A 15,718-nucleotide genomic window follows, 5' to 3' on the forward strand; every position below is an offset into this window, starting at 1 on the left:
GGGAGGGACCAGAAACTCACAGTTTAAAGCTGCAGGAAGACAGATGACTCATGGAGCTGGACATCAGTAAGAGCCAGCCATCACGCAGTCCATTGGGGGCGCCCCCATCCCTCCCTAGAGGAGATGGTGATGCAATAAAAAGAAGTGTCACTGGCTCTTTCTGATTTACATGCCATTTTCCTGGGATTTGTTTTGTGTAATTGTTTTTTATTATCCCTTAGATGCCTGCTTGTTTTCTATGAGAGAAAGAAAGAGGGTGGATCTGGATGAGGGAGGGGAGGCAGGGAGGAATAGAGGGAGGAAAAACTATAACCAAGATTATTATGTGACAAAAATAATTTTCAATAAAAGAAAATATTAAATGAGTAAAAATATTTTAAGATGGTTACCGTACTCATGTAACTTTTCTTGTAGTAAAATTGTTATAATTGCTTGGGAAAAAAAGTGGGAGGAAATGCTGACTGTATCTTGTGTGTCGTTTGTTGCGTCGAGGGTGTGGATGTGAATTTAGCTGTTCAGTTATTACTATTCAAGCCCTGCCCACCCTGTCCATTTCATTGAAAGCTATGGCAGGAGGATTAGCTGACAGATTATTACATTGGTATTGAATAAACAGGAAGATAGTGCCTTTCGGGGCCAGACCTGTCCATAATATTGTAAATCATTTCCCTTCATAGCTTTATTTCTATTTTAGATTGGGACTCACACCAGGCACGTGAAGTTGTGGCTGTTATGTAGATGCTGTTTTGCATTAGGAAGGTAACAACATAGAAAAGCTTAAAAGCATGGAGAACATTTCAGGTATTAGAGGGAGCTGTACCATTTCTCCCCTTCTGAGACAAGCTGCAGCCAAGGAATCCTTGAGGCACGTGGGCTGAGTGAAAGGACACAGAACAAAGGTTAGATCCCAGGGGGAATGGAGAAGCCCTGTAAATAGCTGTACTATTTTCCTTTGAAATATCCCTGCCCTTTAGAGGACAGTGGTCCTGTATGGAAGGACTGAGTGAGTATCTGATTCCGTGACAATGCCTTCCCCATTGAATCTCAGTGCTCTGCCAGAACGCGAGAGCTACTGGACCTATTCAACACTTTAACTATTTAGATGACAATCCTGTAAAGAGAGAAGAAATTAGCACACTTGCAAACATCATCCTGCAGCATCACTTGACTTCCTATGGTCCTGCCCATCATCTCAGCATCCTGCCCTCTGCAAAAGTGAAACAGCGGCTGATGGTAGCCTGATCTGCTCGCGGGGCCTTTATTCTGTGGGCAGAATCCTGTGTGACTTTCATGGCCTCGTTTAAATGAAAAGCCTACACAAAACCAGCTTAAACTCTGTGGCCATGCTTAATAGTCCCCTTTTTAGCAGTCCTATTCTTGTGGGCTATCAGCGTCCCCGTGTGTGTGTGTGTGTGTGTGTGTGTGTGTGTGTGTGTGTGTGTGTTTACACGACCATGGGTGCTAGCCCTTGCCTGCCACGTTATTTGTCACAGGGTCTCTTATTTGCTAACAGTCTTCTGGGAATTCTGTCTTCATCTCTCATCTTGCAGTACAAGCACTGTGTTTCCAGACGCCGGCCACCTTCATCAACTTTGCATGGATTCTGGGGATCCAAACTCGGGTCCCTACACTTATTCAGCAACTATGTCATCTCCCTAGCCCTTGCTTATTTTTTTAATGATTGTTTTGCTTTTTATGTTTTAGAAACATTTTTGCTCATCAGTCATATTTATTGTATGTCTTTGTGTCTATTGCAACTGCCTCTCTCCTCTCTCTCTCTCTTGTGCTTGTGCTTGTGCGTGTGCGTGCGTGCGTGCGTGCGTGCGTGTGTGTGTGTGTGTGTGTGTGTGTGTGTGTGTGGTGTGTCCCTGTAGAAGTCAGAAGACAGCTCTTAGGAGTCTGCTCTCTCCCGCCACCTTGTGGGATCAGAGGATCAAATCCAGATGGTCACAGGCCCCTCAACCCACTGGGCCTCAACCCACTGGGCCTCAATCCACTGGGCCTCCTCGATGGCGTCTCAAAACACATTTGCCTTCTGCTCTTACCCTCCCTCCTTGATGGTGGCCACACCTCTTCTACATCCCCAGTACAACGTGTTGCACCACATTTAAGTGAGCACGTAGCATGTACACGCTTGCCAAGCATTATTTGGGATGTTGAGTGCAAAGCACAACTTTACATACTACCAAGGGGATAAGGTGATGGCTCAGAGATAAGGGCACATGGGGCTCTTGCAGAGGACCCAAGTCCAGTCCCCAGCACCCATACTGGGATGCTCTCAGTGGCCTGAAAGTTCCATTCCAAAGAACCTAACTCCCTCTTTTAGCCTCCACAGGCACCTGCACTCCTATGCATGTACTGTATACACACATACACAAACATACTACATTTTTTTAAAAAAATTAAAGACAGAAATCTGTGGTTTGTCTGCTCACTAATCTTTTACAGACTTAAAACTTTAGCACTCTAGGGGTAGAAGGGAATGATAGGAGATTATATAACCCCTTCCCAAAGAAAACACAAGGTAATGTTTTCAGTGTCTTAACGATATAAACCACTCTGCTAATGAAAATAACACATGTATACCAAGGTGAACTGGGTTCTCTGTGTGTTTGGAAGACAAAGACATTTTAAGTGGAGTATGTGAGTGGGAAGAACCTAACTGTGTAGCAAATTGGATTATGTTGTGAAAAGTTTGGTGAATGATCTGGTTTTTTACCAAACTGCAGAGAAGACTGGGTATGCAAATATATTAAATAGATGACCTGGGATTCGTTATTTTTGATTCATGACTTCGATCTCAGAGACAGCCCTGAGGTCCAATGAAGAGCTGAGTCCAGAAAGAGCCAGTGAAGGGAGAGAGAGTAGCCATGTTCCTGGGGAAGTTCATGGGAAAGGTGCTGTCCTCACCAAACCCATGTGTCCGTTCCATGCTGGGGCAGTCAGTGCTGAAACTGACAAAATGTGAACCTCCTATGGAAATGCAGAGGACACAGGACAGTGGAAACACCCTCAGAAGTGAAGGAAGCTGCCAGGGGACCCACACAACCTGGCCAGGGACTGACAGAGCTGTCATCACCCCGAACCACATGGCTTTGGCCCCAAGGTTAATAGATGGGCAAACAATGGATCTGAGCAGAGCTTCCAGAAGCAAACACACATAAATGTGCTCACCAGCTTTTTTTTTTTTTTTGCAAAGGTTCAAAGGTGATTCAGCTGTACCACGGCAATTAGGTACTTTTCACAGCAAACAGATGTCCATAGACAACAGGAGGAAGGGGAAGAACTTAATAAGTCATATTAAAGTCGCCATACAGATGCTCAGCCCCGTGTCAAAGGGAGCTGAAAATGGACCCTAGCTGTGTGATGATTTCAGGAAGGACTGCACACTTTGCTGCAGTTATAGTTAAAACTCACTGGAACTTTTCTTATAAAAAATTATAAAAGTTGATATGAGCTAGCGCAAGGTAATTGTAAATGATTTAGTATAAAAGTAACAGAAACTATAAAAATAGTCATTTCACATTTGAGGGAGAACAATGCAATAAGACTTTCATTGCCTGGGATGCTTCACGCCCTTAAATCTTTTTAGAACAAGGTGGGTTGTTAATAATAAATAGAATTGGAAAGCTGGGCTAATGGGGGAACTAATTACTTCACTCTCATGGTGTGACTTGCATTCCAATTGCATTGGGAAAACTCACCTGGTAAATCATTCTTTTTTTTCATAAAAATATTTCTCAATTTACAATCATTTTATTGTCACTTTTTACATTTTTAAATTAGCATACATAATAATGAGTTTCGTAATGACATTGTCAATCATGTATGTCTCTGTACTTTAAACCTATTCAAATCTCATTATCCTGACTTGTTTGTTCCACCCGCCCACTTGGTGCCCTCATGCCCCATGAATAATCAATCCCTGTTCTGTTATGTCCTGTCGTGTGTGTGTGTGTGTGTGTGTGTGTGTGTGTGTGTGTGTTTGGGGGGAAATTTAGTTATGTGTGTTAAGTTAGTTTCCTCATGGCTTACATGAAATACATGACACAAAAAGCTCATGTAAGCCATGAGGAAACTAACTTAACACACATAACTGAATTTCCCCCAATACACACACACACACACACACACACACACACACACACACACACACACACACAAAGAGAGGAAGTGTTTGCTATGGTTCCTAGTTCCAGGGTACAGTCAGACAAAGCAGGGACATCATGGCAACAAGAACGTAAGGCAGCTGATGACTTTTCATCTGCTGTCGGGGAAGAGAGGGACAGGAACACTTTGGCTCTGCTAACTTCCTCTTTTTTTATGCAGTCCTGCTCTACAGCATGAGGAATGATACTGTCTACATTCAAATGGGTCATCCCACTTCAATAATTCTTTCCAGAGTAATCCCGCAGACATGTTTTAAGGACAACACAAACAAGAGAATACCACATAGGCTTGTTTCCTTTGTGGCTCTAGAACAGTGGTTCTCAACCTTCCCAATGCTGCGCCCCCTTAATACAAGTTCTATATGTGGTGGTGACCACCAAACATAACATTATTTCACTGCTACTTCAAAACTGTCATTTTTCCACTGTTGTAAATTGTACTGTAAATGTCTAATATGCAGGGTATCTGACACATGACCTCTTTGAGGCGTCACAATCCACAGGGTGAGAACCACTTTTCTAGATCTTGTCAAATAGATGATCAAGCCAGGCTTTTTTTTAAATGTTGTCATTGTAGAGCATCAGAGTTTGCTACGTCTTCTGGTCTGTGTAGCATCCCTATACATACTATGGCTCTCTCTGCTGCCAGCATCTTCTAACTCCAGCTTTCTCAAATCTATACTGGAACCTTTAGAGTCTTTACAGTTGTTCTCTATACATGAATTTTTAATGTTTTTAAATCTAGAGTTCACCTATGAGGAATATGCATGTGATATTTGTAGTTCTGAGTCTGGCTTTTGAAGTTGATAGGATTGTCTCTAGCTTCCCCCACTTTCCTGAGAATGACATAAAAATTGTATTCTTGATGACTGACTAGAAAGAACTACACTGTGTGTGTGTGTGTGTGTGTGTGTGTGTGTGTGTGTTTCACATTTCTTTATCACTTATCTGTTGAAGCACATCTGGACTGACTGCATGTCTTGGTACTGTGAGCAGTGCTATAGTATATGTGGTTGGGCAAGCTTATGTGTGGTGTGCTGATCCCAGTTCCTGCAGGCATATGCTCAGGGACCATAACATAGATACATTTTTTAACATTTTGAGCAAACTTCATACTGCTTTCTCCAATTGCTAGATTAATTTAAATTCTCACCAACAGTATTTGAGGCTCTTATTACACACACACACACATTCTTGCTAATGCTTGTAGTCATCATTGCTATTGTGAGTTGTAATCTCAGTGTGGTTTTTAATTTCTATTCATTTATTTATTTTAAGACATGATCTCACTATGTAGCCCTAGCTAGTCAAGAAGTCATTCTGTAAACCATGCTGGCCTCAAACTCACCTGCCTCTGCCTCCCAGGTGCTGGGATTAAAGGCATGCACCACCATGCCTGGCTCTGGGTTTAGTTCTGATTTTTAATTTCCCTGCTGGTTAAGGATGTTAAACATTTTTCTCGTGTATTAATTGTTTCTGCTTTTGAGAATTGCCAGTTCATTTTCCCATTTATTGACTGAATGATTTGTTTTGAAGTTTCATTTCTTCTAGTCCTTTACAGATATTAATCCCTTGTCAGAGGTATAGTTGGCATCCATTTTTCTCGCGTTCTGTAGGCTGTCACTTTGTCCTGCTGCATGTGTCTTTCACTGTGCATAAGCCTTTTAATTTCATGTGATCCCATTTGTCAATTCTTGCTATTATTTCCTGAGTGGCTGGAGTCCTTTTCAGATATTCTTTGCCTGTGCATGAATTGTGAAGTGTTTTCCCAATGTTTTAAGCTGACAGTTCCAGTGTTTTGTTTTGTTTTGGGTTTTGTGTGTGTGTGTGTGTGTGTGTGTGTGTGTGTGTGTGTGTGTGTGTGTTAAGATCTTTGATCCATTTTGAATTTTGGTGTAGGGTGAAGTACATAGAACTAGTGCCATTCTTCTGCATGTGGATAGCCAGCATCGATTCTTCTCTAATTGATTTTTATTTTTTTTAGTGGCGTGTGTGCATGAGGCGGTGGGAGTAATACACACCTGTGAGTGCAGTTGACTGTGGAGGCCAAAGCAGTGGGATCTTCCTGGAGGTGGAGTTACAAGCAGTGATTGCACCTTGACCACTGAGACATCTCTCTAACTCCATTTCTTGGAGGAACTAGCTCTTCCTTTCAATGTACATTGCATCTTTGTCAAATATCTGTGACTGAGGCTTGGGGAACTTCTGGGTTCTCTTTCCCATTGGTCCACATGTCTTGTTTTGGTGCCAGTACTATGCTGTCCCTATATCTCTGTAGAATAATTTGAGGTCTGGTATTATAATACCAGCCACATTTTTCCTTTTGAATTAGATTGCTTTTATTATTCAGAGTCTTCTGTGCCTCCATATGAATTTAAGAGTTTTTTCTGTATTTCTATGAATAATGTCATCGTTTTGATGGGAATTGTATTGAGTCTGAAGGTTGCTTTTCAGGAATATAGCTATGTTTATTATATTTACTCTCCCACTCTTCAAGCATTAAAAGTCTTTACCTCTTCTAGAGTTTTCTCCAATTTCAGTGTCTTAAAGTTTTTCTTATAGAGGTTTCACCTCCTAGATTGATTCTTTTTATTGGGGGGGCGGCTACTGTGAATCTGATGGTGTCCTGATTTTTTTCTTATCACGTTCATTATTATTACTATATAGAGAAGCTACTGGTTTTTATATGTTGATTTTTGTGCTGGATAGTTTTCTATCAACTCGACACAAGTTAAAGTCATCTGAGAGGAGGGAATCTCAATTAAGAAAATGCCTACTTAAGATTAGGCTGTAGGCAAGCCTGTAGGGCATTTTCTTCATTAGTGATTAGTGGTAGAAGGCCTGGCCCATGGTGGGCGGGGCCATCCCTGGGCTGATGGTCCTGGGTTCTATAAGAAAGCAGGCTGAGCAAACCAGAGGAACAAGTCAGTAAGCAGCACCGCTCCATGACCTCTGCATCGGCTCCTGCCTCCAGGTTCCTGCCCTGCCTTCCCTCATTGATGAACAGTAATATGTAAGTGTAAGCCAAATAAACTCTTTCCTCTCCATGTTTCCTTGGTCATGGTGTTTCATCACAGCAATAAAAAAACCCTAACTAAGACAAATTGGTACCGGGGACTAGGAATTCCTATGAGAGACCTGACCATGTTGATTTGGGAAGAATTGTGGGAGGACCTGGAACTTTGGGTTAGAATAGTCTTGTGTGCTGAGAGCTTAGTGGATGTTCTGAAGGAGTTTAGAAAATAAGATTGTTGAGGGCAATACAGAGGAGGGTGGCCTGGCTTGTGAGGTTTCAGCAGGAAGCATAAAGGCTTTTTGGGGGGAGGGGCATTTGTTATTTTGAATTAAGATTCTGTGGTTCTGGTTGGCTGGGGTTGATGAATCAGCTGTTATTAACAAGATACCAGAACCACTGAAGTGAAACCTTTGCTTTGCTGGGGTACCCGATGCTGGTTGGCTGGAACTGAGAAATCGGTGGTGATTTAAGAAGAGACCATCACTGGGTGGTGGTGGCGCATGCCTTTAATCCCAGTACTGAGGAGGCAGAGGCAGGCAGATCTCTGAGTCCGAGGCCGGGCTGGACCAACAGCCTCCAAAACAATACAGAGAAACCCTGTCTCGTAAAACAAAGAGAGAGAGAGAGAGAGAGAGAGAGAGAGAGAGAGAGAGAGAGAGAGAGAGAGAGAGAGAGAGAGAGAGAGAGAGAGAGAGAGAGAGAGAGAGAGAGAGAGAGAGAGAGAGAGAGAGAGAGAGAGGAGAGAGAGAGGAGAGAGAGAAGAGAGAGAGAGAGAGAGAGAGAGAGAGAGAGAGAGAGAGGAAGAGAAGGAAAAGGAGGGGGAGAGAGAGAGAGAGAGAGAGAGAGAGAGAGAGAGAGAGAGAGAGAGAGAGAGAGAGAGAGAGAGAGGAGAGAGAGAGGAGAGAGAGAGGAGAGAGAGAGGAGAGAGAGAAAGAGAGAGAAAGAGAGAGAAAGAGAGAGAAAGAGAGAGAAAGAGAGAGAAAGAGAGAGAAAGAGAGAGAAGAGAGAGAAGAGAGAGAAGAGAGAAGAGACCATCACTGTTGAGGTGAAATCTCGAAAGTGTTTCCTGAAAGTCAGCACACAGAGGCTATGTTCCTGATTTGGCCAAGGTTATATCTCATGCTGGCAGCTGAACTTGGAAGTGAAGGAGTCACTCAGGTGGTCCTGGTTTTGAAGGCCTGAAGGGGGGTCATGGAGAGTGGCTCAGGCTTGGCGCTGTGTGGCAGGGATGGAGTCCCTGGAGAGAGCCCAGGAGAAGCTACTGGTGAAAGTGCAGCCCAGTTGCAGCAGAGACCCCAGCATTTGGAGATGCCAGCACCACGGGAGGACCAACATGAAGGCAGCAGCAGGGGAGTGGAGCCAGTTGGAGCCTAGAAGATGAGCTGTGTGTGCCGTAGAGGGCAAAGCTGGAGGAGTGATGAGTCCAGACCGTGAGTGGATCGTGGACATCGAACTTGGAGTTATTTACACCGTTGGTAGTTTGGTTTTGCTTTGACCTGATTGTGACTGTGCCCTGGCTCTTCCTTCTTAAAGTGGGAAGGTATTTAACTTTGAGTTTTACAGGAGCCCACAGTTGAGAGACTTTTGAACTTGTAAAAGAGACAGGATATTTTAAAGGGACTAAATTTTGAGGGTTTTTTTAATTTGTAAGACTGTGGGGCTTTCACAGTCATTTATGTTTCTAATGTGAGATCTCATGATGGATGAGAAAGGAAAAATTGTGGCTGAACAGTAGGGTGTTTGTGTGTCAAGTTGATAAAGGGTCAGTTGTGTTGGATAGTTTAATGTCAACTTGATGCAAGCTGAAGTCATCTGAGAGGAGGGAACCTCCTTTTTAAAACATGCCTCAATAAAAATGGGCTGTGGGCAAACCTGTGGGTGACAACCCCTTTTCACAGGTACTACCTAAGGCCATTGGAAAACAGATATTTACATTATGGTTCATAGCAGCAGCAAGATCACAATTACGAAGTAGAAATGAAAATAATTTTATGGTTGGGGGGTCACCACCACATGAGACACTCACTGTATTAAAGGGGCACAGCAATAGGATGGTTGAGAACCACTGCTCTAGGGCACTTTCTAAGTGATTGGTAGGGGGAGGACTCAGCTCATTGAGGGTGGAGCCATCCCCGGGCTGGTGGTCCTGGGTTCTACAAGAAAGCAGGTTAAGCAAGCCAAGAGAGGCAAGCCAGTACACAGCTCTCCTCTATGGCCTCTGCATCAGCTCCTGCCTCCAGGTTCCTGCCCTGTTTGAGTTCTGCCCTGACTTCTTTCAATGGTGAACACTGCTGTGGAGGTGTAAGCCAAATGAACCCTTTTCTTCCCAACTTGGGGTTTCATCACAGCAACAGTAACCCTAACTAGGACAATTGTGTATCTTGATACTTAGCTAAAAGTATTAAAACTCTTAGAGTTTTCTAGAGAAGCCTTTAGTGTCTTTTAAGTATTAGATCATGCCTTCTCCAAATAGGAATATTGATTCCTTCCTTTCCTGTTTGTAACCCTTTCACCTCTTCCTGTTTCCTTGATGTTCTAAAAATTAAAGCAGTAATCAATGTATTGACTAAAGGGAGAGAAGGTAGATCCCTTCATCTCAGTCCTGATTTTAGAGGAAATACGTGGAGTTTTTCCTCATTTAGTATGATGTTGTGGTAAGGTTCTCATTTATTGTATTAAAGCATTCTCCTGGAGTTTTATCATGAAAAGATATTGGAGTTTGTCAAAGGTCTGGTAGAATGGGAAATGAATTCGCTTGACCATGGCTTTACTTTCTTGAGAAACTTCTGGTTTCAATCCCATCGGTCTTTACACAGCTGTGTGGGTTGGGTGGGTCCTTTTGATAGATCATACAGGACTCGGAGCATATCTGTTCCTTTTAGTTTTTCCATGTTTTGGAATATGTTTTTGGAAGTGTTCCTTAATGATCCTCTGGGTTTCATTGGTGTCTATTGTAATGTTTCCTTTCACATCTGGGCTTCCCTTGGCTGTCTGACAATTTTATTGCTGTTTTCAGAGAACCAACTCTTTCTTTCATTGATTCTTTAAGTTGTCCTTCTAGTCTCCATTTCATTAACTTCTACCCTGATATTTATTATTTCTTTCCATTTACTCATTTGGTGTTTGGTCTATTCTCGTTTTTTGTTTGTTTGTTTGTTTGTTTTTGGTTTTTGGTTTTTTTTTTTTTTTTTGGCTACAGCATTGGGTGAATCATTGTATGTCTTGTTGCTGTTTGTTATATAAAACATTCATAGTTTCAAGCTTTCTTCCTAGAAATCGCCTTGCATCTTCTGGTAGTGGACCCATGTTTTATCAGGTGTGTGAGGCAAAATGGAGTTGGAGGCCATGAGTCGGTGCACCAGTCTGGTCAACCCGGCTGTCTTCCACACCTGACTGTGGTACTCTGGCCATCCACATGTTCTTCACTGCCTAGTTCTTTCTTTATGAGGTCACCTCCACCAGGTACACACGTGATATCTACAAAGAGCTCCTCATCTCCTTGGCGGCCTCAGTCTCCGCGAGCCTTCCTTCTGCTCTGGGTTGGCATCTGTGTAGGAGTCCTCAAGGGTACCCACCAGGCAGCTTCACCGAGCCCCTGCTTTTGTAAATTAATTTTTTTACCATCGCTACAAGTGTCCCACCTACTGTTTACAATAAAGGCAGATGTGTAACAACAACAACCAAAAAAACGTGTCTTTACTTCATCCCAAAGGTTGTAACTGGCTGTGCTGTCACTCTGGTTTTATTCTAAGAAAGCATCAATCGCCTCCCTGATTTCTCAATGACTCACTGATCATTCAGGAGTGTACTATTCATTTTCCATATATTGTTATAGTTTCTCTTGCTATTTATTTCTAATTTTAGTCTGCCAGAGTCCAGCTCCAGCAGGGTTATTGTGCTGCAGGAAGGATGTGTGAAGTCGGTATAAAAGGAGGAATCTGACCACCAGCTGTCTTTCAAACTGATAACCCTGACTAGACCAGGCCGTCTTTATTTATACAAGTTCTAGTGCGTTCAAGCATGAGCAATTTCAAAGAATCTCTCTTTAATCCTTTTCCAAGAATCAACAACATCAGAGAAATTTGTTTTTTTCTGTGAAAACTTTTTGTTCCCAGTATACTCAGGCATAATCATGATTAACAAGGCAAAACTAAGAGTTTCCATAAGAATAAGCATAGCAAAAGTTAGTGAAACCTGAAGCCACGAGCTCCCCAAGGTAACACAAGAGTTAGCAGTATTGTATCCATAGGTCCTTGCCAAATGGATGGGTTTCTCCAAAGGGCCTGCTGTCTAAGGAGCCCCGCTTGCAACACACCTATGCACCGTACCCAAGGGTGACAGCATGGCTTCCGCCATTCGTCCATTATTATCTGACAATACAAAAGAAACACATTACATTCTTGTGAATTTAAGACTGACTTTTACAGTTTACATGTGAAATGTCCCCCATAGGCTCGTGTGTGTGTGTGTGTGTGTGTGTGTGTGTGTGTGTGTGTGTGTGTGTGTGTGTGTACACTTGGTCCCCAGCTGGTGGCACTGTTTAGGAAGAATCTTTAAAAGGTGAAGTCTTGCTGTGACTTACAAGGAACTGCCTTGAGGAAGTCTTGTGACCCTTCTTTTTTTTTCCTGTTTTTTTTTTATTTAGGTTAGAAACAAAGTTTGTTTCACATGTCAATCCCAGCTCCCTCTCCCTCCCCTCCTCCCCTGCCCTCCCCACTAGGTCCCCCAGTCCCCCAACCAATCTTCACTCCGATCCCCAAGGAGGGTGAGGTCCTCCATGGTGTATCTCCAGTGTCTGTCATTTCATCCAGGGCTTGTGACCTGTTCTTACTTCCAGATTTCCTCTGCTTCTCAAGTGTGGACACAGTGTAACATAAGTGGGAGATACTTCTAGCTCCTGCCATTTATTCCTAGTGTCAAGATGGGTTATAGCTCTCTGGAACTGTAAGCCAAAATAAAAGTAAACCCTTATCTCTCTTAAGTCGTTTTTGTCAGCATATTTTTATCACAGAAATGATAAGATAACTAAGAGTGTGTTATAGCCTAAACTGTGTCCTGTTTTAGGGAAGGTCCCATGGGATGCTGAGAAAAGAGCCTGTAGCTTGCACTCTGACAGAACATTCAGTAGATGTCTCTGAAGTCCATTTGATCTATGGTGCAATTAACCCCAAAGTTGGATGTTTTCTGAGTGATCTATCTGGTGACAGTTATTGAGTCACTGATTATTATAAACATCTGGACTCATCGGGCCCTTATGTGCAATAGTGCTTATATTGCAAAATTCAATATGTCAGTGTGTAGTACATGTATTTGTAATTGTTATATCTTTCAGGGATTATTTCTTCTTTATCATGTCTGACAAATTTTTCCTTCAAGTCTACTTTGTTAGATATGAGTATGTCTTCTTTTCAGTTGTCACCTTCTGGCTTAGTCTTTGGTTTCCCCTTGATTGGAGCATAATTTTCCAACCTTTTACTTCCCATTCACCAATACCTATGAGTCATCTCTTGATGTTTTTGTTTTTGTTTCCTTTTTTTTTTGGTTTTTGGTTTTTTTTTTTTGATCAGCCAACTAATCTTCATTTTTTAAGGGGAAAAGTTAAATGTATTTACATTAGGCTGTCACTAAGCAGGCTAGTGATGATTCTTGTATTAATAGTTCTAATTGGTTCAAATATAGTTTGTTCATTTTCCACTAACTATCATAAAGTTTTTCTGATCTGCTGAAATTATGATTAATTTGTTCCAAGATTTTATTTATTTCTCTTGTTCTCACGAAATTTATTCTTCCCCGTGCTCATGTTTGTATCTTATTCCCCCTGTGCACAATTCCTCTAAGGTGATTCTTCAGAGGGTTGCCACCTTAGTTTTATTTCTTAGTTTGTGCTTGCCTTGGAAGGTCTTTATTCCCTTATCAATTTTAAAAGACAATCTTGTCAGGGATGTCTACTTTCAAGGCTTGAACTATATCACAGATGCTTCTGGAGCAGTTAGGGTTTCTGAAGAGAGATCTATTGTTATCAAGATGAATTTGCCTCTGTAAGTGAGTTAGCACTTTTTTCTTGGAGGCTTTAACATTTTCTTTGTTCTGTAATCTTTTTTCTTTTTCTTTTTCTTTTTCTCTTTTTTTAAGACATGGTCTCACTATGTTGCCCTGGAACTCTCCACTTAGACCAGGCTTACCTTGAACTCACAGAGATCTGCCTGCCTCTACCTCGTAGACAAGGTATGTGTCTACAGAAATGAAAAGTTTGGAGAAAGTCATTCTGAGTGACATCACTTACCGAATCATAAAGTTTTCTGGGACTAAAGTGACTCATTTTAGAAGACAAGAAGTTATATCTTAAAACATTTGATTTTGAGACAAATGGAAAACATTTCATTATCACATGCAGACTTCAAATAAGTGATATTTGGGTACTGACACCTAATTTATAGCTTCTTCCTTTTTTTCTAGACGGGGTCTATGTATCTCTGGCTGGCCTCAAACTCACAGAGATCCACCAGTACCTGCCTCCCAAGTGCTGGAACTAAAGGCATACACCTCTATATCCAGCAAATTTATTTTCTCTTAAAATCCCTGGGCCAAATGTCAAAAAACTGGGATAGGAGATTCTATTTGGAAACCTTAAAAATGTGAAACCATAGTAACTCCATTCCTGCCACATAGATCACTACACATTAACAAAACTCAGACACATCTCTTTCCCCTTTCATAGATGAGAACCACCCGCAAGGTTTCTGTCTGGCCTGTGGGTCTGGTTGGCGGGCGACGCTATGAGCGTCCGTTGGTGAAGAATGGCAAAGTCGTTGGCTGGTACACCGGGTGGAGAGAAGACAGGCCGTTTGCCATCGACATGGCAGGTGAGCAGTGTGCATGATGTGTTTGTTCCTGGTAGGCAGGGATGCTTCAGATGCTCCTAGAAAGAAGCTTTAAGATATCAATGTGCCTCATTCATCAGATGAAATATTTGAATATTTAAAATAGGTTCTTTGACTATTCAATTTGAAATTGAATTTGGAAGTGGTTAGAAAATAGTCATCCCTTTCTGTCCATTTATCTAACGAATGTTCATGTTATCAGTATTGGGTTGAGCATGAGGCATTTGGAGTAATGGAGCTGTGGCTCCTACCTCTAGCTAGTCTCTCAGCTAAAACCTTTTGGTACCTTTGTCTAGAAGCCTGATTAATGTATTAAAATATATCATGTTTATTGATAAATTTAATAATGAATTAAAATAAGTCATTTTAATATTTATTGGTAAATTTAATGGTTTATTAAGAAATAGCTAAAATATAATACTGGATTCTGGTTTCCTATGTATTCATTACTTTTTGAACAGAACTGTATTTTAAAGGTTTTCTTTCAGGGCCAACCAACTGAATCGAATTAGACCTGTGCAAACCACAAGTTTTCAAATACTGCTTTATCATGAAGGGACTCATTTTCTGTGGATTATAGAAAGTGATGCTTTTGATTGCTAGGCCAGGATGGGGTTTGGAACATGATGGTTAGATGGAAGACAATCACTGCCATCTATAACTGACAAGATGAAGTCAGAGAGGTTCCAGAATTGATCGCATCCATTACCAGCACTGTCTGTCAGCCTGGGCTCTCCCGATTCTTTCCTGCGTATTTCCCACCCACGGTCAAAACCTCTGTGCTCAAAATTCAGACATACTGTGCCCCAAACTGGACTTGCCACCTTTATTCTGATACTAAAAAGTTTAAGGGAATAAGATTGTAAAGAATATTAGAGTTTGAGGATGAAACTCTCACAGAGGACTGCATGGTGTATCTGTCACAATGCAGCATGGGAAAGAAAAATGATTTTTGGTCTGTATGTTGCAAACTATAAAAGAGCATAAATTTGAGGATATTTGCTATGGTTTCTGACCCCTCAGCTAGTCTAGATCCCTTGTTCCTGCGCCATAGCCCAGATCCACTCCCCAAGCCTTGATCTCTCCATGTCCTTGGGTTTTAGTTCTTTAAGTCCCAGAGCTATGCTGGCATTTCAGCTAAAGCATTTACCTGGGGCAGTTGAGAGGCAGGAGAGTCATGCTAGAGAGAGCCCAAGGATTGATCCTTCCTTCCTTCTGTTCCTTTTTAATGTGTGTGTGTGTGTGTGTGTACATATATGTGTGTGTTTATATGTATATATGTATATATATATGTGTATATATATATATATATATATATCCTACTGAGTCCATTTAGCATTGCTCATGTGTACACATGTCCTGGGCTGAGCATCAGGGATTGGACATCCAGTGAGGAAGCTTGTCCCTATGGGAAACGAACCCTCTCTCCCTCAGCAGCCATTGACCACCTGTAACTCTTCCGCTTGGGGTGGGGTCACATGGAATTCTTCTGTCCACATTGGCACGTCTGCCGGTGTTATTATGCCAGTCTTGTTCAGGCAGCTATACTGTTGAGAGTTCATGGGTACATTTTCTAGGTCATGTCTAGGGAATGCTCTAACAGCAGGCAATCTGAGCCTTTGGCTCTGACAATCTTTCTGCCCCTCCTCCCA

At 42.0% G+C, this 15,718-nt stretch overlaps 1 protein-coding gene across 2 annotated transcripts in view; it reads left to right on the forward strand.

Annotated features, from left to right (window-relative positions):
• The window catches only part of B3gat2 (beta-1,3-glucuronyltransferase 2), a 91,333-nt gene that overhangs the window by 32,732 nt on the left and 42,883 nt on the right, over positions 1–15,718 (forward strand). For both annotated transcript variants that reach the window (XM_005072423.4, XM_040729138.1), the window contains exon 2: positions 13,904–14,048. In XM_005072423.4, the coding sequence (XP_005072480.2) occupies positions 13,904–14,048 (145 nt within the window). The remainder of the gene's footprint in view (positions 1–13,903; positions 14,049–15,718) is intronic.

Source organism: Mesocricetus auratus, unplaced genomic scaffold, assembly GCF_017639785.1.
Source record: "Mesocricetus auratus isolate SY011 unplaced genomic scaffold, BCM_Maur_2.0 Super-Scaffold_100021, whole genome shotgun sequence".
Lineage (NCBI taxonomy): Eukaryota > Metazoa > Chordata > Mammalia > Rodentia > Cricetidae > Mesocricetus > Mesocricetus auratus.